The 21,674-nt window shown below is 38.7% G+C and overlaps 1 protein-coding gene across 33 annotated transcripts in view; it reads left to right on the forward strand.

Moving 5' to 3' along the window:
• The window catches only part of KIAA0319L (KIAA0319 like), a 128,175-nt gene that overhangs the window by 65,603 nt on the left and 40,898 nt on the right, over window positions 1–21,674 (forward strand). For all 33 annotated transcript variants that reach the window (XR_012422747.1, XR_012422715.1, XR_012422729.1 and 30 more), the window contains one exon: window positions 19,526–19,772. Coding sequence is in view for 14 of the 33 variants with exons in the window: in XM_065525240.1 (XP_065381312.1) it covers window positions 19,526–19,772 (247 nt within the window). In the remaining 19 variants the exon portion in view is untranslated. The remainder of the gene's footprint in view (window positions 1–19,525; window positions 19,773–21,674) is intronic.

Below are 21,674 nucleotides of genomic sequence, written 5' to 3' on the forward strand. Positions count from 1 at the left end.
CATACAAGCTCTTTCTCAGATATGTGATTTGCAAATATTCTCTCCCAGTCTGTAACTTATTTTTTCATTCTCTTAGCAGTGTCTTTCAAAGAGCAGATCTTAATTTTGATGAAGTCTGGTTTATTAATATTTCTTTTATGGATTGTGTTTTTGGTGTTGTAGCTGAGAAAGATTTTCTTCTAAGTTTTCTTCTGAAAGATTCATAATTTTATTTATTTTTTAATTTTTGAGGCAGAGTCTCACCTGGGCTGGAGTGCAGTGACATGATCTTGGCTCACTGCAACCTCCCTCTCCCAGGTTCAAGCGATTCTTCTGCCTTAGCCTTCCAAGTAGCTGAGACTACAGGTGTGCACCACCATGCCTGGATAATTTGTGTATTTTTAGTAGAGATGGGGTTTCACCATGTTGGTCAGGCTGGTCTCAAACTCCTGACCTCAGGTGATCCGCCTGCCTCAGCCTCTCAAAGTGCTGGGATTACAGGCATGAGCCACTGTGCCCAGCTATAAAAGTTTAATAATTTTAGGTTTTACATTTAGGTCTAGGGTTATTTCTTACGTTGTGAGAGCTATGGATAGATTTTTTTTTTTTTTTGGGCATATGAATATCCAGTTGTTTTAGGACATTTTTTCCATCCTTTCTACACTGAATTGCCATTTTACCTTTGTTGAAAATCAATTAAGCATATGTTTATAGGTCTACTTCTCTATACGATTTGGTCTCATTTATCTGTTTGCCTATATTGACATGAGTTCCACACTGTCTTGATAACTATAGCTTTCTTTTTTGAGACAGGGTCTCATTGTGGTTGCTCAGTTGGAGTGCAGTGGTACAGTCTTGGCCCACTGCAGCCTTGACCTTCCGTGCTCAGGTGAATCTCCCACTTCAGCCTCCCAAGTAGCTACGACTATAGGCATGTACCACTATGCCTGCTAGTTTCTTTGTTTTTGTTTTTCCCTTTATTATTTTAGTGGAGATGGGGTTTCACCATGTTGCCCAGGCTGGTCTCGAACTCCTGGACTCAAGCAATCCACCTACCTCAGCCTCCCAAGCTGCTGGGATTATAGGAGTGAGCCACCACGCCTGGCCTAACTCTAGCTTTGTAATATATGTTTATTTTATTTTTTATTTTTATTTTTATTTATTTATTTTCAGATGGAGTCTTGCACTGTTGCCCTGCTGGACTGCAATGGCGCAATCTTGGCTCACTGCAACCTCCGCCTCCCAGGTTCAAGCGATTCTCTTGCCTTAGCCTCCCGAGTAGCTGAGATTATAGGCGCCCACCACCACGCCCAGCTAATTTTTTGTATTTTTTAGTAGAGACGGAGTTTCATTATGTTGGCCAGGCTGATCTTGAACTTCTGACCTCATGATCCATCCACCTCGGCCTCCCGTGCTGGGATTATAGGTGTGAGCCATTGAGCCCAGCTGTAATATATGTTTAAATCAGATGATGTTTAAAAACTTTGTTCTTGATCAAAATTGCCCATTTTAGGTTTTTTGCATGTCCATATAAATTTTAGAATTATCTTGTCAGTTTCTTTTTAAAAAGGCTTCTGGAGGCCAGGCGCGGTGGCTCACACCTGTAATCCCAGCACTTTGGGAGGCCAAGGCGGGTGGATCATGAGGTCAGGAGATCGAGACCATCCTGGCTAACACGGTGAAACCCCTTCTCTACTAAATATACAAAAAAATTAGCCGGGCGTGGTAACAGGCACCTGTAGTTCCAGCTACTCAGGAGGCTGAGGCAGGAGAATGGCGTGAACCCAGGAGGCGGAGCTTCCAGTGAGCCGAGATCCGGCCACTGCACTCCAGCCTGGGGGACAGAGCAAGACTCCGCCTCAAAAAAAAAAAAAAAAAGTCTTCTGGAATTTTCACTGGGATTGTATTGGGAGTGTAGATCAATTTGGAGAAACTCATCAGCCTAATAATAATGTTGCATTTTCAGACCCATGAGCACAGTGTATCTCTCCATTTAATTAAATAATCTATCCTTTTTCTCAGTGATGTGATGTAGTTTTGGTGTACAGATCTTTTTGTTTGTTTGTTTGAGATAGGGTCTCACTTTGTCACCCAGGCTGGAGTGCAGTGGTGTGATCTTGGCTCTCTGCAGCCTTGACCTCCTGGGCTCAAGTGATCCTCCTGCCTCAGCCCCCCAACTAGCTGGGACTACAAGTGTGTGCTGCCACATCTGGCTAATTTTTTGTAGAGTTATTTCTTCACCATGTTGCCCAGGCTGGTCTCCAGCTCCTGAGTTTAAGCGATCCACCTGCCTCAGCCTCCCAAAGTGCTAGGATTACAGATAAATCTGATGAAAGATGTGCAAGAAAAATATGTATACCAGCTGGGCATTGGTGTATGGATCTTGCACTCTTTTGTCAGGTTTATCTGTAATTCTAAAAAAAATCTAAAAATGTGCAAGATCTGTACACTGACTCCCAGCTAGTGTACAGATCTTGCACGTCTTTATTTTTATTTTTTTGCACCTCCTCCTCCAACAGAGATCTTACACGTCTTTTGTCAGATTTATCCATATTTCATTAAAAAGTTTTTAGTGGGTACATAGTAGGTGTATGTATTTGTGTATTTCTTATATTTGATGCTGTTATACTTGATGTTTTTAAAGAACTCAGTGATTGTTGCTGGTATATAGAAATACAATTACTTTTTGTATATTGGTCTTGTATCTTGTAATCTTGCTAAACTTACTTATTCATTCTGTTAGCATCTTTTTATAAATTCCATAGGATTTTCTCTCTATATAATCATATTGTCTATAAATAAAGACAGCTTTACTTCTTCTCCAACCTGGATGCCTCTTATTTCTTTTTCTTGCCTTATTGCCCTGGCTAGAACTTCCACTACAATGTTTTTTATGTATTTTCTTTTTGTAGAGATGGGCTCTTGCTTTGTTGTCCAGGCTGTGTGGAACTCCTGGCTTCAAGCAATCTTCCTGCCTTAGCCTCTCAAAGTGCTGGGATTACAGGTGTAAGCTGCCATGCTGGGCCTCCAATGCAATGTTGAATTGAAGTGGTGAAAGTCTACATGTTAGCTGTAGGTTTTTTGAAAGCTACAAGTCTGTAAGTCAGCTATAAGTCTGATGTTAGCTGTAGGTTTTTTGAAGATACCTTTCATCAAGTGTAGGGAATTTCTTTCTATTCCTAGTTTGATGTGAGTTTTTATCAGGAATAGTTGATGGATTTTATCAAATGCTTTTTCTGCATCTATTGAGATTTTTTTTTTTGTTTTTAGTATGTTAATATGGTGAATAATATGATTGATTTCAAATGTTAAACCAACCTTACATTCCTGGAGTAAACCCCGCTTTGTCATGATATTATTATTATTTATTTATTTATTATTTTTTGAGATGAAGTGTCACTCTGTCACCCAGGCTGGAATGCAGTGACTTGATCTTGGCTCACTGCAACCTCCGCCTCCAGGGTTCAAGCGATTCTCCTGCCTCAGTCTCCTGAGTAGCTGAGACTGCAGGCGCGTGCCACCATGCTTGGCTAATTTTTATATTTTTAGTAGAGACGGGGTTTCAGCATATTGGTCAGGCTGGTCTTGAACTCCTGACCTCGTGATCCACCCACCTTGGCTTCCCAAAGTGCTGGGATTACAGACGTGAGCCACCGCGTCCGGCCTGATCATGATATTATTATTTTGATATATTTTTATATTTGATTTATCAAATTTTTGTCATGAAGTTTTACATCTGTTTATTGACTGGCCTCATAGAATGAGTTGAGAAATTTTTCCTTTTCTTCAGTTTTCTGGAGGTTTTGTGCAATTGGTATTATTTATTCCTTAAATGTTAAATACAATTCTCCAGTGAACCATCTGTACTTAGAATTTTCTTTGTGAAAAGTTTTAAACTAGAAATTCCAAGCCTGTAATCCCAGCACTTTGGGAGGCCGAGACGGGTGGATCACGAGGTCAGGAGATCAAGACCATCCTGGCTAACACGGTGAAACCCCTTCTCTACTAAAAAGTACAAAGAAAACCAGCTGGGCGAGGTGGCGGGCGCCTGTAGTCCCAGCTACTCGGGAGGCTGAGGCAGGAGAATGGCGTGAACCCAGGAGGCGGAGCTTCCAGTGAGCTGAGATCCGGCCACTGCACTCCAGCCTGGACGACAGAGCGAGACTCCATCTCAAAAAAAAAAAAAAAAAAAAAAAAAAAAAAATTCAATTTATGTGATAGATACATTGTTATGTAGGCTGTCTCTTTCTTCTTGAGTGAGCTTTGGCAGATTGTGTCTTTCAAGAAATTTGTGCATTTCATCCCATTAGTCAAATTTATTCGCATGAAGTTCATTATAGTCTCTTACTGTCCTTTTAACATCTATAGAACCTTTAGTTATATCGTCTGTCTCGTTCCTGATACTGGTAATTTGTGTCTTCTTGTCTCTTGCTCTGGCTCTTGCTCTCTCATTTCTCCTGATTAGATTGGTTAGTGTTTCTCAAAGAACCATGTTTGGTTTTATTCATTTTTCTCTATTGTTTTTCTGTTTTCTATTTTACTGATTTCTGCGCTAATCCTTTTTTTTTTTTTGTTAATATTACATTTAATATTTTCCCTGTTTAAACAAATCTAAGTTGACAGGTTCATTTTTTTGCTTTCAGTGCTTTAAAGATATCATGTCAATGTCTTCTAGCTTGCATTGTTTCAGGTGATATATCTGCTCTAGTTTTTATCTTGTTTCACATATATGATATTTCTTTCTTCTCTGACTGCTTACATAATTTTCTCCTTACCAGTTTTAAGTGATTTGATTATGTTATTCTATGGCGTAATTTTATGTTTCATGTGGTTGGGGCTTGTTGAACTTTAATCTGGATTAGAATGTGGGTTTATAGTTTTCTTCAAATTTGGGAAATTATTGATGATTATTCAAATATTTTTCTGTCCCTCTCCCTTTGGGACCTCTAATTAATTTTTTTTGTTGTTGTTGTTAAAAAAAAAAAGAGAGAGAGAGTCTTGCTCTGTTCCCGAGGCTGGAGTGCAGTGGCACAATCTCCATTCACTGCAACCTCTGCCTGTTGGGTTCAAGTGATTCTCGTGCCTCAGCCTCCTCATTAGCTAGGACTACAGGCATGCACTACCACACCTGGCTACTTTTTGTATTTTTAGTAGAGATGGGGTTTCACCATGTTGGCCAGGTTGGTCTCAAACTCCTGGCTGCAAATGATCCATCTACCTTGGTCTCCCAAAAATGCTGGGATTACAGGTGTGAGCCACCGTGCCCGGCTGATTTCTGCACTAAACTTTATTATTGTATTTCTTTGGCTTAATTTGGATTTCATTTGCCCTTTTTAGTTTCTTAGAATGTAATTTTATTTTATTTTTCTTAGAATGTAATTTGAAGTCATTAGTTTGAGACTTCTCTCTTTTCTAATGTAGACATTTTTAGTGCTATAAATTTTCCTCTAAGTATTGCCTTTAGCTATATCACACAAATTTTGATATTTTGTGTTACAGTTTTATTCAGTTCAAAATACTGTTTAATTTCCATTTTGACTACTCCTTTGACTCTTGGGTTATTTAGAAGTGTGTTATGTGGTTTCCAAATATTTGGGAGAATTTTCTACATATTGTTATATTATTCATTGGTAATTTAATCCCATTGTAGCCAGAGAACATTGTATGACTTGAATCCTTTTGAATTTATTGGCACCTGTTTTATGGCTCATAATATGGTCTATCCTGGTAAATGTCCCATGTGCAGTTGAATATGTATTCTGTTGTTGGGTGAATATAAATGTTAGTTAGGTCAAATTTGTTAATGTTGTTCAATCTTCAACATTTCTTACTTATTTTCTGTCTCCTTCCATCAGTTATTTAGAGAGTGGTGATGAAATATCATAATTATAGATATATCTGTTTCTCCTCATTGTTTGATCAGCTTTTGCTTGACGTATTTTGAAGTTTATTATTAGATGTGTAAATGTTTAGGATTGTTATTCCTCTTGATGAATTGACTCCTTCGTCATTATGATACAATTCCCTTTATCTTTGGTAACATTGTTTTCTCTGAAATCTATTTTGTCTGATATTAATATAGCTACTTCAGCTACTTTTGATTAGTGTTAACATAATATATCTTCTTCCATCCTTTAACTTTTAACCTATCTGTGTCTTTACATTTAAAGTCAATTTCTAATAGGCTGCATATAGATGGATTGCTTTTTATCCAGTCTGACAATCTCTGCTGATTAATTGGAGTTAGACCACTTACATTTAATGTGATTATTATTATTGTCACTATTTTGAGACAGAGTCTCACTCTGTTACCCAGGCTGGAGTGCAGTAGCACAACCATGGCTCACTGTATCCTTGACCTCCTGGACTCAAGCTATCCTCCCACCTCAGCCTCTTGAGTAGCTGGGACTGCAGGAGTGTACCAGTATGCCCTGCTAATTTTAAAATTTTTTATAAAGACAAGGTTTCACAACGTTGCCCAGGCTGGTCTCAAACTCCTGGGCTCAATCAATCTTCCCATCTCAGCTTCCCAAAGTGCTGGGATTACAGGTATCAGCTACCATGCCTGGCGTAAGGGCCATCATTCTGCCTAGCACAACTAATAAGCCAACAAAGAAGGTAAAATTGAATGTGAAAAATACTCCATTAATTCAGACAAGATCAGGTATGTTTAGGGTGGTGTGGCCATAGACTGAAAAACAATTAATTCAAAGGAAGGCATAAACTTAAGGAAAATGGACAAAGAACATATTGGACAAATAGCAAATACTAAGTTGGTAGATTTGAACCCAGTCACATCAATAATCACATTAGGCTGGGCTCAGTGTCTTACACCTATAATCCCAGCACTTTAGGAGGCGAAGGTGGGAAGATCACTTGAGCACAGGAGTTTGAGACCAGTCTGGGCAACATAGTGAGACTCCCATCTCTATAAAAAAATAAGCCAAATGTGGTGGTGATGGCATATGCGTGTGGTCTTATCTACTCAGGAGGCTGAGGCAGGAGGACCACTTGGGCCTGCAGTGAGCTGTAATTGTACCACTGCATCCAGCCTGGGCAACACAGCGAGACCCTGTCTCAAAAACAAAAAACAAACAAAAAAGAATAACGGCCCCTAAAGATGTCAGCATAATAATCTCAGGAACCTGTGAATCTGTTAAATAACATGGCAAAAAGGAATTAAGGTTTCAGATGGAATCAAGGCTGCTAATAAGGTGACCTCAAAATAGGAAGATTATCCTGCATTTTTCCTGTAGGCCCAGTGTAAACACAAAGCTCCTTAAAGTGGAAGAAGAAGATGTCACTATGGCAGAAAGACACAGACACATGAAACTGCTTCCTCTGCGGATGGGGGAGGGGACCATGAGCCAAGGAAGGTGGCTGGCTTCTAAAAACTAAAAAATACAAGGAAACAGGTTCTTCCCTAAATCATCCAGAAGGGAATATGGCCCTGTCAACCCCTCGATTTTAGCCCTGTGAGATCTGTGTTGGATTCCTATTCTACGGAAGTATAAGATAATACATTTGTGTTGTTTAAGCCACTAAGTTTGTGGTAATTCGTTACAACAGTGATAAAAATTTAATACAACTATAGTTCTTTGTTGTGTAGTTCTAGTGGTTACTGTTGAGTTTATAGTATACATCTTTAACCTATAAAGAACTACCTTAAATTATATTATTTCACCTTCATCTTTGAAAAATATTTTCCCTGTTTAAACAAATCTAAGTCGACAGGTTTATTTTTTTGCTTTCAGTACTTTAAAGATATCATGTCAATGTCTTCTAGCTTGCATTGTTTCAGGTGATATATCTGCTCTAGTTTTTATCTTTGTTCCACATATATGATGTTTCTTTTTTCTCTGGCTGCTTATATACTTTTCTCTTTACCACTGTTTTAAGCGATTTGATTATTTTATTCTATGGAGTAATTTTATGTTTCATGTGGTTGGGGCTTGTTGAACTTTAATCTGGATTAGAATGTGGGTTTATAGTTTTCTTCAAATTTGGGAAATTATTGATGATTATTCAAATATTTTTCTGTCCCTCTACCTTTGGGACCTCTAGTTACAAGCATATTTGGCCACTTGAATTTATTTCACAGTTTGCTGATGCCCCATTCATTTATTTTCAGCTTTTTTTGTCTCTGTTTCATTTTGAATAGTTTCTATTGAGATTATTTAAGGTTACTAATCTTTTCTTCTGCATTGTTTAATCTGCCATTAAATTCTTACAGTATTGCATTAGTCTGTTCTCACATTGCTATAAAGAACTATGTGAGACTGGGTAATTTATGAAGCAAAGAGGTTTAGTTGACTCACAGTTGTGCAGGCTGGACAGGAAGCATGGCTGGGAAGCCTCAGGAAACTTACAGTAATGGTGGAAGTCAAAGGGGAAGCAGGCACAGCCTTCACATGGTGGAGCAGGAAAGAGAGAGAGTCAAGTGGGAAGTGCTACACACTTATAAACCATCAGAGCTCATTAGAACTCACTATCATGAGAACAGGAAGGGGAAATCCACCCTCATGATCCAATCACCTCCCATTATGTTCTTCCCCCAACACTGGGAATTACAATTCAACATGAGATTTGGGTGGGACACAGAGCCAAAACATATCAAGTGTATTTTCTTTAATATCAAACATTGTAATATTTATCTTAAAAGTTTGATATGAAGTCTTTTTTATGTCTTATATCTCTACTTAATATATTCAACCTTTCCTATAACATCTTAAACATAGAAATATAATCATAATACTTATTTTAATATCCCTATCTACCAGTTCTGTCATCTCTATAATTTCTGGATCAGTTTTAATTGATTTACTTTTTTTTTCTCATTATAGTATTTATTTTCCTGCTTCTTTGCATGTCTGGTTATTTCGGATTAAGTGCTAGACATTGTAAATTTTACCTACTGGGGTTTTGGATATTTTTGTATCACTATAAGTGTTCTTGAACTTTGTTCTGGGTGGTGGTTAAATTATTTGCAAACAGTGATACTTTTGAGCCTTGCTTTTAAGCTTTGTCATGTGAGTCCAGAGCTGCATTTAGTCTAGGGTTAATTTTTCTACCCTACTAAAGCAAGACTTTTATTAGTATTTTAACTGATGCCCTGTGAATTACAAAGTTTTCCAATCTAGCTTTTTGGAAGAGGTACTATTTCTTATCCATCTAAACTTGAGTACTTTTCTCTGTAATCGAGAGAACTACAGGGCAGCCTGGGCAACATGGCAAAACCTCATCTCTGCAAAAAGTACAAAAAGCTACTTGGGGGGCTTAGGTAGGAGGATTACTTCAGCCTGGGAGGTCGAGGCTGCAGTGAGCCAAGGTCATGTCACCGCACTCCAACCTGGGTGATAGAGTGAGACCCTGTCTTAGAAACAAACAAAAGCCAGGCATGGTGGCTCATGCCTGTTATCCCAGCACTTTGGGAGGCTGAGGCGGGAGGATCACTTAAGGTCAGGAGTTTGAGACCAACCTGGCCAACATGGTAAAACCCTTTTCTCTACTCAAAATACAAAAATTAGCTGGGCACAATGGCAGGAGCCTGTGATCTCAGCTACTTGCGAGGCTGAGGCAGGAGAATCACTTGAACCTGGGAGGCAGAGGTTACAGTTAGTGGAGATTGTACCACTGCACCCCAGCCTGGGTGACAGAGTAAGACTCCATCTCAAAAAAAACCCCAAACAGACAAAACAAAACAAAGAATACAGGTTAGTTTTTTCCCTGGCCCTGTGCGGTTTCTTCTTATATATCTGATTATCAGTACTCCCTTGAGTACTTAATGGAGTCTCCTTCAGATTTTCAGAGTTCTGTCTCTGTATAGCACTCTTCTTTCCCAGACTTCCAGCTCAGTTCTTCAACTCTAAAGACTACTGGTCTGTGCTTGGATTTCTTCTTCCTGTGCCATGGCCCAGAAACATTTTCTAGACAGTAAGCTGGGGCAGTCATAGGGTTCACCTTACTTGTTTTTCATTTCTTAGGGATCACTGTTTTTTATCACCTGATGTCTGGTGTCTTGAAAGCCATTGTTTAATATATTTTGTCTGGTTTCTAAATTTTTTTCAGAAGGATAAATCTTCTTGCTGTTACTTCATCTCGATTGGAACAGAAAGTCCACCATGTTTTTTTTGTTTTTGTTTTTGTTTTGTTTTTTTACCTTGTGGCATTCACCTACCTAACTACTACTTAGTCTTCAAGACTCTTCCCAGGCTTTACTTCTTTTTGAAAGCCTTCTCTAATATTTACTTCCCAAGTTTGGACCCAGATCCTCTCCTCAATATTTGCATAATACTCAACTCTATCATTAAATTTTCAGTCTCAGAACTTGATGCTCATTGTTCAAACTCGATACATGCAAATATGTCCTTGATCTTGTCCCCTTGCATCTTTAGCTACCATTCATTTGTCTCTCTTCCTTTTTATCTAGAAATATCAAAGGTATTCTACACTTGCTCTCTCTTCTTTATTCACTTACATCTAATCCTCAGCCCTGTGGTATTTGGTTTCCACTGAAGCTTGCCAGGGTCACCAGTGACTTCACAGTTGCCGATTGCAGTGTATTCTTTTCAGTCTTTATTTGATTGGCCCTGTCTGCATTATTTCATACTGGTTGCAATTGTCCCTTCTTTCTTGTGGGAACCACACATTCCTGGTCCTTTTCCTTCTTCCTGACAATTCCTTCTTGGTCAATTTTGTTGGTCATTTTATCATCTTACAGCCTTTGTATTCCTAAATGTTCTATTTTTGATTACTATTTCTTTTATTTACATGTTCTTCCTGTCATAGTTCATCCACTCCCATGGCTTTAGGAGCATGATTCCAAGTCTTAGTTTCTGTTTGAATTTCCCAGAGGTATTTTAGCCTCAGTTTGTCTAAAACATAACTTTCCTGTAATTTCCTTAAAGTTGCTCTTCTATAGTCTATTTCATTTTTGACACTACTGTAGTCAGTCCGTCACTCAGGCTAGAAACATGGGTGTCATCTCAGACTCTTCCCCAAACCCCAGATCTATTACAGCTCCACAAATATTAGATTCTTAATATTTTAAAATCCATCCCACAGGGGGAATTTCCAGTAATGGTGGCAGAGTGAAGTGGTCTCTGAAACCTTCCCACAGATAATATTAGAAAATCTGTAAAAAATGTATTAAAAGGAACTGGAAAGGTTCCAAAAGCAGATAGAAGCTAGAGGAGTGCTTACTTTTGAAAAATGGCAACTGGGAGTGATAAGAATCGTGAATTTGCAGCTTAAAAAAAATTTGCCTGAGGGCATTCAACAACTCCCACAGTAGAGGAAAGTGGCAGTGGAAAACTCCAGCCTTACTTTCTTATGGTGGCAGAAACAGAGTTCGTGATAGAAAAAGCTTCTGAAAATTTAGCAGGAGGGCTTGAAAGTAAGAAAACCACAGAAAAGGGTGAACCTCATAACCTGACTGTAAACTCTGCTAAAATCCCTGGATGTACCTCTAAACTACACCTGCGTGGGCAGACTCCATGAGGCCTGGTGAATAAAAGGCAGAGATTAGGGAGGTAGAGTTTTGTCTTTGAAAGACAGAATCTACACAAGGTGAACTTCATGAGTTTGCTTCTTTTTTAAATTGAATGCATTCTCCAACCATGGGGAATCAGGTGGCAGATATGTGAAATTTTATGGACTTGAGGTATCAGTGGACATAATCTTAAGGCTGAAAATTAGGGAGGAATCCCCAGAAACAAAGAAAGTACAATGAGAACAGGCCCCAAATCTGAGTAAAATCTCTGGCCAAATTCTTGGTCAATCATCAGTTACACAGGCAGACCTGTAGTGGCCAGGCTGGGTGCGGTGCCTTATGCCTGTAATCCCAGCACTTTGGGAGGCTGAGCTACGTGGATCACTTGAGGCCAGGAGTTAGAGACCAGCCTGGCCAACATGGTGAAACCCCGTCTCAACTAAAAATATAAAAATTGGCTGGGTGTGGTGGTGCACGCCTGTAATTCCAGCCGCTAGGGAGACTGAGGCATGAGAATCACTCGAACCCAGGAGGCAGAGGTTGTAGTGAGCTGAGGTCACACCATTGTACTCTACCCTGGGCGACAGAGCAAGACTGTCTAAAAATAAAGTAACATAAAAGCTGTAAGAACTACACAGAGATATCAGTTGTGGAACACTGTAAGGAGCAAAGTCTACAGTTTAGTTCAAAGAAGTTATTTGTCTACTAGGAAACCACCCCCCTGCCAATAATCCCAAGGAAAATATAGTAGAATCCAGAGCCACTGCATGTATCAGAATGTCCAACATTAAACCAAAAATTACCAGACAAGCACAGGAACAGGAAAGGGTGATCTATACTCAGGGAAAAAAGGCAGTCAATAGAGAGTGGCTCCAAGTTGACTCAGATGTTGGAGTTAGTAGTCAGGCTTCAAAGTAGCTATCATATGTATGTTCACATAATTAAAGGAAAATGTTTGCTTTGTTTTTGTTTTTTTGGGTCTCATTCTGTTGCCCAGGCTAGAGTGCAGTAGTACTGTCTTGGCTTACTGCAGCCTCAAACTCATGGACTTAAGCGATCCTGCCACCCCAGCTTCCTATGTAGCTAGGCCTACAGGGGTGTGCCACCACTCCCAGCTAATTACAATATATATGTATATATATATATATATATTTTTTTTTTTTTAGAAATGGGGTCTTGCTATGTTGTACAGGCTGGTCTTGAACTTCTGGCCTTGAGCAATCCTCCCAACTCGGCCTCCCAGTGTGCTAGGATTACAGGTGTGTGCTACTGTATTGGGCCAGAAAATAGTTTCAGTGAATAAACAGATGAGGAATTTCAAAAAAGAAATGTTAACAATGGGAAAATAGAAACAAGAGGGCTTACAAAACGGCAGCAAGAAGGGATCTGTAGTTTTCGTGTAAAAAACAAGTATAAAACTGGGCAAAATTGTTAAAACCAAATATTTTTAACATATCTAGAAATAAAATAGAAGCAGAAACAAATTGAGAAAAATTTATTCTTTTTTTTTTTTTTTTTTGAGACAGGGTCTTACTCTGTCATCCAGGTTGGTGTGATCATGGCTTACTGCAGCCTTGACTTCCCAGGCACCAACCACCTGAGCCTCCCAAGTAGCTGGGAGTACAAGTGTATACCACCACACCCAGCTAACTTTTTCTATTTTTTGTAGACACAGGGTCTCACTATGTTGCCTAGGTTCTTGAAAAACTCCTGGGTTCAATCGATCCTCCTGCCTCGGCATGTCAAAGCGCTGGCTTGAGCCACCACACCCCAGCCTAAGAATTTATTCTTGAAAGGCTAGTAATACTTTGAGTAGGTACAGTGAGAGTCTGTGGTCTTCTTGGAGTGTTTCCCATCTGTCCTTACCTCTGTTACTCAGCTCTGGTGACAAGAATTGTAGTTTTACAAGTGTGTGGCTCAACATGAAAACTAGCATCTTAAGGAGCCAGAGTGCAGTGGCACATGCCTGTAATTTCAGCTACAAGGGAGGCTGCGGTGGGAGGACTGCTTGAGCTCAGGAGTTCCAACCAGCTTGGAACTCAACATAGTGAGACCCCATCTCAACTGAAAAGGAAAAGAAACAAAAAAGCAAAAAAAAAAAAAAAAAAAACACTAGCAAATTTTCTGCCAGAGGGGGTAGACTTAATGTGGGACAGGTGAAAACTCACAGCTTTGCCAACTAAAAGTGGCAAACTTGGTTGAGAATGAATGGAGAGAATCCACAGCTTTGCTAGCTGAAGGTTGCAGTGCCTGTTGGAGTAGCTGAAGGTTGCAGTGCCTGTTGGAGTAGGTGGTGGACCTGCCAGAAACTAAATGGGAAGATCTTGAAAATAACAGAGCCATAGAAGGGCTAAGATAAGCTCTCCGCATATCTTTGAGAAGTTACCTGCGTGTGCAGGAGGGACCCAAGGGAACCCAATAAAAAGTAAAAATTAAGGGGGACTTGAGAACTGGCTGTAACTTTGAATGCATTCCTCAGGCAGTACACAGATAGATTGACAGATGGCAAAACTTTATGGATTTGAGGTCTATGAACACCCCCTGCCCAGATCATTGTCTGACTACTAAACGATGCAGGCACAGGCCGCCCTAGAAAGCCAGGCTAAAATAAAAATAAGAAAACAAAAACTGAGCAGAGCATCAGTGGCAACATACTATGGGAGAATTAGATTCTGCAGTTTAAGTACAGGCAAGTTATTAAAAACAATCAACAGCCCATCAGATAAATAAAACAATCGATAGCTACTCCAGTAGATTATCTGAAACCTCTAGTTTTCAACCAGATATTATGAGACATGCAAGGAAAAATCAGGAAGGTGCGGCCCATGCTCAGTGGAAAAAAGTCATTAATAGAAATGATTTCTAAATAGACCTAGCTATGAGATTTGGCAGAGACTTCAAAGCAGCTGTTAAAAAATATGATTAAAAAATTAAATCGTGTTCAAAGGTTTAAAGGAAAATGAGATCACAGTTACTTAACAAATAGGGAAGTGGCTCTAACCACTTTTGGTCAACATTGTAGTAGAGGTCCTAGCCAATTATAATGCAAGAAGAAGAAATGAAAGAAATAGAGATTGGGAGTGAAGAAGCAAAACTGCCTTTGTTCACAGATGATTGGATTATTTCTAGAAAATTCTAAAGAATCTACATAAAAGCCACTGTTAAGTAAATTAGCAAGATTGTAGGATATAAGGTCAATATACAGAAATCACTTGTGTTTCTGTATTAGCAATGAATAATTGGGAATTGAAGTTTTATTATTTATTTATTTTAGAGATGGGGTCCCACTATGTTGCCTAGGCTAGCCTTGAACTTCTGGGTTCAAGCAGTCCTCCCTCAGCCTCTCAAATAGCTGGAACTCTAGGTGTGCGCCACCATACCTAGCTTGAAGTTTTAAAAAATGTGTAACACCCGAAGCCATGAAATACTTAGGCATAAACTTAACAAAATATGTGCAAAAACTATATACTGAAAACTACAAAACTCTGCTGAGAGAATTTGAGAAATAAGTAAATGAAGAGAAATAAGTAAATGAAGAAATTTGAGAAATAAGTAAATGATGTAATGGGTTGACTGATGTCCTCCCCTCGCCCCCTCAGCATGTGACCTTATTTGGGAATAGGGTCTTGGCAGATGTAATTAATTGAGAATCTCCAGGTGAAATCATCCTGTATTTAGGGTGGGCCCTTAATACAATGACTGGTGTCTTTATACAAGAGATAGGAAAGGGAGCTTTGGGTCCATCTACACAGACACAGAAGAAGGCCGCATGAAGAGTAGAGTTATGTTGCTACAAGCCAAGGAATGCTAAGAGCCTCTGGGAGCTAGAAGAGGCAAAGAAAGATTCTCCTCTAGGGCCTTCAGAGGCAGTATGGCCTGCCAACACCTTGGTTTCAGACTTCTGGCCTCCAGAACTGTGAGAGAATGAATTTCTATTGTTTTAAGCCACAAAGTTTACAGTAATTCATTATGGCGGCTCTAGGAAACAAATATAACCATGTTATACAGATTGGGATCTAGAAAGATCAAAATGATTTTGAAAAAGAACAACAAAGTTGGAGGACTTAAACTATCTAGCTAGAAGACTTACTATATAGCCACAGTAATCAAGACAGTGGTGCTGGTATAAAACTAGACTAAGTTAATGGAACATTATAGAGTCCAGAAATAGACCCACATATATATGGTCAATTGATGTGCCAGTGCAGTTCAGTGGGGAAGGGATAATCTTTTCAACAAATAGTGCTAGAACAGTTAGATAATGATATGTAAAAACGTGAACCTTGACCCTTACCTCTATAGGAAAATCAACTCAAAACAGATCATAGATCTAAATTTAAGACTAAAAGCTATAAAACTTATGGAAGAGGACACAGGAGAACGTTTTTGTGATCTTGGTTTGGCAAAGATTTCTTAGCCATGTCACTGAAAGCATGAACTGTAAAAGAAACAAATGATAAATTGGAGCTTATCAAAATTACGAATTTTTGTTAATGAAAAACTAACACTAACAAAATGAAAAAGCAAGGTACAGACTGAGAAAACATTTGCAAATTATGTGTCTGACAAAGGACTCATTTATAGAAATAAATGAGCTTTTGTAACTTGATCAGAAAACTAGTAACCCATTTTAAAAAGCAGGCAAAAGATTTGAACGTAGTTCACCAAAGAGGTTATACAGGTGTCTGATAAATACATAAAAAGATGTTCAACATCACTAATCACTAGGAAAATGTAAATTACGACCACAGTGAGATGCCACTACATACCTCTAGAATGGCTAAAATTAAAAAGATTTCCACACCAAATTCTGTCAAGGTTGTATGATAATTGAAATACACTGGTGGTGGTACTAAACAAATTATAGTATATTTATAAGGCAGAAAACTACTTAGCAATGCTAAGGAATGAATTATTGATACACAAAACATTTTGCATATATAACATTTTGTGTATATTTTGTTATTCATACAAAATAATTTTGCTGAGTGAGATAAGCCAGACTACTCCCCTCAAAAAAAAAGGGTGGGTACTTTGTGATTCCATTTATAGAACCTTCTAGGAAATGCAAACTATGGAAACAGAAAGCAGGCTGGGTGCAGTGGCTCACGCCTATAATCCCAGCACTTAGGGAGGCCGAGGCGAGTGGATCACGAGGTCAGGAGATTGAGACCACCCTGGCCAACATGGTGAAACTCCGTCTCGACTAAAAATACAAAAAATTAGCTGGGCGTGGTGGCGGGCACCTGTAGTCCCAGCTACTCGGGAGGCTGAGGCAGGAGAATGGTGTGAACCTGGGAAGTGGAGCTTGCAGGGAGCTGAGATTGTGCCACTGCACTCCAGCCTGGGCAACAGAGCGAGACTCCATTTCAGAAACAAAAGAAACAGAAAGCAGAGAATGGTTGCTTAGGGCGGGGAGGACAAGGCATTACAAAGGAGCATGAGGAATCTTTGGAAGCTAATGCATATCCTGATGCATTAGCTTTAGCTTGATTGTACTGATGGTTTCAAATGTGTATACGTACATCAAAATTTATCAAATTGTACAGTTTATGTATGTTCAATTTATTATATGTCAGTTATACCTTAATAAAGCTTTAAAAAGGGGGGGGTGAAAATTTGGATAAACTTTACTTCTTTGCCTCTTCAAAGAAAAAAATGGTCAATAAGCACATGAAAATATGTTCAATGTTATTAGTCATCAGGAAAGTCATCAGTGATATATTACTGTATAACCACTAGAATGACAAAAAATAAAAAGACCAGGACTACCAAGTGTTGGTGAAGTTGTGGAGCAACTGGAACTCTTGTATGTTGCTGGTAGAAATATAAAATGTACAGCCACTTTGGGTAACGGCTCATAGTTTCTTACAAAGTTCTTACAAAGTATATGTTCTTACAAACATATACTTATGTATAACCAGCAATTCTCCTAAGTATTTACCTAAGATAAATTAAAACACATGTTTACGGAAACATGTATACTTAAACATTCATAGCAGCTTTTATAACTAAGAACAGAAAACAACTTAAAATCCTATCAGTAGATAAATGTAAAACAAATTTTTGTGTGTTTCTATAATGGAAAACTACTCAGTAATAAAAAAGAATGTACTACTGATATGCACAATATCATGAATGAGTTTCAAAAACATGTTGAGTGAAAGCCAGAAACAAGTAGTATGTATATGCTTCCTTTTATGTGAAATACAAGAAAACCCAAACTAATCTCACTTTGACAACAAACAAATCAGTGATTGCCTGAGCCTAGAGATGGAGACAGGGATTTATTATAAAGGGGCACAAATGAATTTTGGGGACCGATAGAAATGTTCTCTCTCTTAATTGTGGTTACATGGGTATATATATTTGTCAAAACATTGACCTTATGTACTTGAAATGTGTGTAGTTTATTTTATGTGAGTTATATTTCAACCAATTTGATTTTTTTTTTTTTTTTTCTTTGAGACAGCCTCACTCTGTCACCTGGGCTGAGGTGCAGTGGCATGATATCTGCTCACTGCAGCCTCTGCCTCCTCTCAGGTTCATTCTTGTGCCTCAGCCTCCCGAGTAGCTGGGACTACAGGCATGTACCACCATGCCCAGCTAAATTTTGTATTTTTAGTAGAGACGGGGTTTCATCATGTTGGTCAGGCTGATCTCAAACTCCTGACCTCAAATGTTCCACCCGCCATGGCCTCCCAAAGTGCTGGGATTACAGGTGTGAGACACCACACCAGGCTGAATATGATTTTTAAAAAATCCATACCACCACCCTTGTTTGGCCACTCATTATTTCTCATTTGGATGAAAGCAGTACTCTTCTAAGTGATATTCCCGCTATTGCCTTACTTCTTCAAACCCATATGCTAAGAAATGACTTGTAAGACAGAAACTTGAGCTTGTTACTTCCTTGCATACACCCTTAAATTGCTTACCATTACTTAGTTTCTTAAAATAACATTTAATGCTTTTTTCCATCTGGTCCTTGCCTCTGTCTTTCCAGCTCATCTTCTATTACTTTTGCCTCTCACTTTGCTTATGGCTGTCAGTTCCCAAGACAGACTATGTTAATTTCATGTCTTGTGCCTATACTCATTCTCTGTCCTCTGCCTTTTGTCTAATAAACAATTGTTTATCCTCTAAAACTCAGCTTAGGGCTCTTCTCCTTCAGGAAGCCTTTTTCTTTAATAATAATAATAAAAAAAATCATTCTTTTCCATACCCTTTCTCCCTCAGAGATGGATTAAGTAATTTTAGCTTGTGTGTGTGTGTGTGGTTTTTTTTTTTTTTTGGCTCATCATAAACATTTATCGGTATATTTACTTTTTTTTTCTTTTTGAGACAAGGTCTCGTTCTGTCACCCAAGCTAGAGTATGGTGACATGATCACGGTTTACTGCAGCCTTGGCCTCCCAGGCTCAAGCGATTCTCCCACCTCATCCTCCCAAGTAGCTGGGATCACAGGCATGGCCACCATGCCCAGCTAATTTTTTATGTTTTGTAGAGACAGGGTCTTGCCATATTGCCAAGGCTGGTCTTGAACTCCTGGGTTCAAGTGGTTTCCTCTCTTGGCCTCCCAAAGTGTTGGGAGTACAGGCGTGAGCCCCCATGCCTAGCTGGTATATTTACTATTTTGACTTATTATGCTTTCAGTTCTCTCTCCCCTACTGTTGAGCACAATGATTAGTTTTATTTATATTTTGGATCCATAAGGGCTATTTCATAATAGGTACTCAATAAGTATTTGTAGAAAGATTGAATAGAAATGTTAACAGGGTAAAAGTATACATTGTTTTGCTTTTCCAGCACACTTAGAATGCAGAAAATTACTATTTTGTTTTAAACAAAACTCTTTGGCTAGGAAAAAAACTCAGAAGATTTATCTCAACATTTAACACCACTTTTATGTGGGTGGTAAGATTAATTTCTTTAATATTTTTGACATTTTTGCATTTTTCAAGAAAACATTTAATATACTATTGTTTCATGAGACATAACTTGAAAAAATTGTGTAACTTTTACCTACTCAAATTAATATTTTTTATTTCTTTAGGTCCACAAGGCAATTACAATTTCCAGTCCCCTAACCACAGACCTGACTGCAGAGCTGTCTGGTGGGCCAAAGAACACATCAATGCATCCTGAAATATCAGAGGGTCTTGCTACTATGCCCAGCACTCAGCAAGCGAAAAGTTCTGAGAAAACCCAGATTGCTGTCCCCCAGCCAGTGGCTCCCTCCTACAGTTATGCTACCCCTACCCCCCAGGCCTCTTTCCAGAGCACCTCAGCACCATACCCAGGTAAGGACCTTTGCTCTTGGAGATAGAAGGGGAAAGTAGAACATTTGATCAAAGTATTCCCTTTTAGAGGAAAGAAGGGAGGCATAACTAGAATACTGTGTGTTAGAGAAAAAACAATTCTGTGAGTACCCCTGCAGTTATGGACTGGGGGCTCTAGAGCCTTTCCTCAGCAGGCCTCCAGCTTATGGAAGTTTACGAGGCTAATTTTCACAGATCCAGATTCTACTCTGACTTAAAGGCACACGATTCAATTAAGTATAATGTTCAAGTGATCAATCAGAGCCTGCTGGGAAGAAAGATTTGCATCAGTGTACTTGCTTACCTTCTGAAAGTCTGGTTGTAGGTCTCTCATTTTTATGGCATCTTTATTTTTATTTTTATTTATTTTTAAAACTTAACTTTTGTGGGTATATAGTAGTTGTATACATATATGGGATACATGAGATGTTTTAATGCAGACATGCAATGTGTAATAATCACATCATGTAAAATGAAGTATCCATCCCTTCAAGCCTTTATCCTTTGTGTTACAAACAATCCAGTTATATTCTTTTAGTTATTTTAAAATGTGCAATTAAAATATTATTGACTATAGTCACCCTGTTGTGCTATCAAATACTAGGTCTTATTTGTTCTTTCTAGCTTTTGTTTTGTACTCATTAACCACCACCCCCTTACCCCCACACTCTACCCTTCCCAGCCTCTGTAACCATCCATCTATCTAACCATTACTTTCTATCTCCATGAGTTAAGTTGTTTTGATTTTTAGATTCCACAAATAAGTGAGAACAAGCAGTGTTTGTCTGTGCCTGGCTTATTCGCTTAACATAATGACCTCTAGTTCCATCCATGTTGTTGTAAATGACAAGATTTCATTCTTTTTTATGGCTGAGTAGTACTCCATTGTATATAAGCACCACATTTTCTTTATTCATTCATCTGTTGATGGGCACTTAGGTTGCTTCCAAAGTTTGGCTGTTGTGAACAGTGCTGCAAACATGGGAGTGCAGATACCTCTTCAATACACTGATTTCCTTTCTTTTGGGTATAGACCCAGCAGTGGGATTACTGAATCATATGGTAGCTCTATTTTTATTTTTTTGAGGAACCTCCAAACTGTTCTCCGTAGTGGTTGTACTAATTTACATTCCCACCAATAGTGTACGACGGTTCCCTTTTCTCCACATCCTCACCAGCATTTGTTATTGCCTGTTTTTTGTATATAAGCCATTTTAACTGGGGTAAGATGATATCTCATTGTAGTTTTTATTTGCATTTCTCTGATGATCAGTGATGTTGAGAACCTTTTCATATGCCTGTTTGCCATTTGTATGTCTTCTTTTGAGAAATCTCTATTCAAATCTTTTGCCCATTTTTAAATTGGATTATTAAATTTTTTTCCTGTGGAATTGTTTGAGCTCCTTCTATATTCTGGTTATTAATCCCTTGTCAAATGGGGAGTTTGCAGATATTTTCTCCCATTCTGTGGGTTGTCTCTTCACTTTGTTGATTGTTTCCTTTTCTGTGCAGAAGCTTTTTAACTTGATGTGATCCCGTTTGTCCATTTTCGCTTTGGTTGCGTGTCCTTGTGGGGTATTACTCAAGAAATTTTTTTTGCTCAGACCAGTGTCCTGGAGAAGCATCTTTATTTTTAAAGCCATTAATAAGAAGTAGATTTATACATAGTGTATAAATAAATCTGTGCTTCACAGGTGCTGTTCTAAGGTATTAGGAAGAATTGGTTAATCAAGAAGTTGGTCTTTATCTCCTGAAAAAGTCAAGAGGGTAAAATTAAAGTCAGTGAAAATGAATTTTTGCCAGTTTTTAATTTTCCAGTGTGTCCTCTGATAGTCATAGAACATGAAATTTTGGGGGTTCAATCCTGAGGCACCAAAGTAATTT

Source organism: Macaca fascicularis, chromosome 1 (genome assembly GCF_037993035.2).
Source record: "Macaca fascicularis isolate 582-1 chromosome 1, T2T-MFA8v1.1".
NCBI classification, from domain to species: Eukaryota; Metazoa; Chordata; class Mammalia; order Primates; family Cercopithecidae; genus Macaca; species Macaca fascicularis.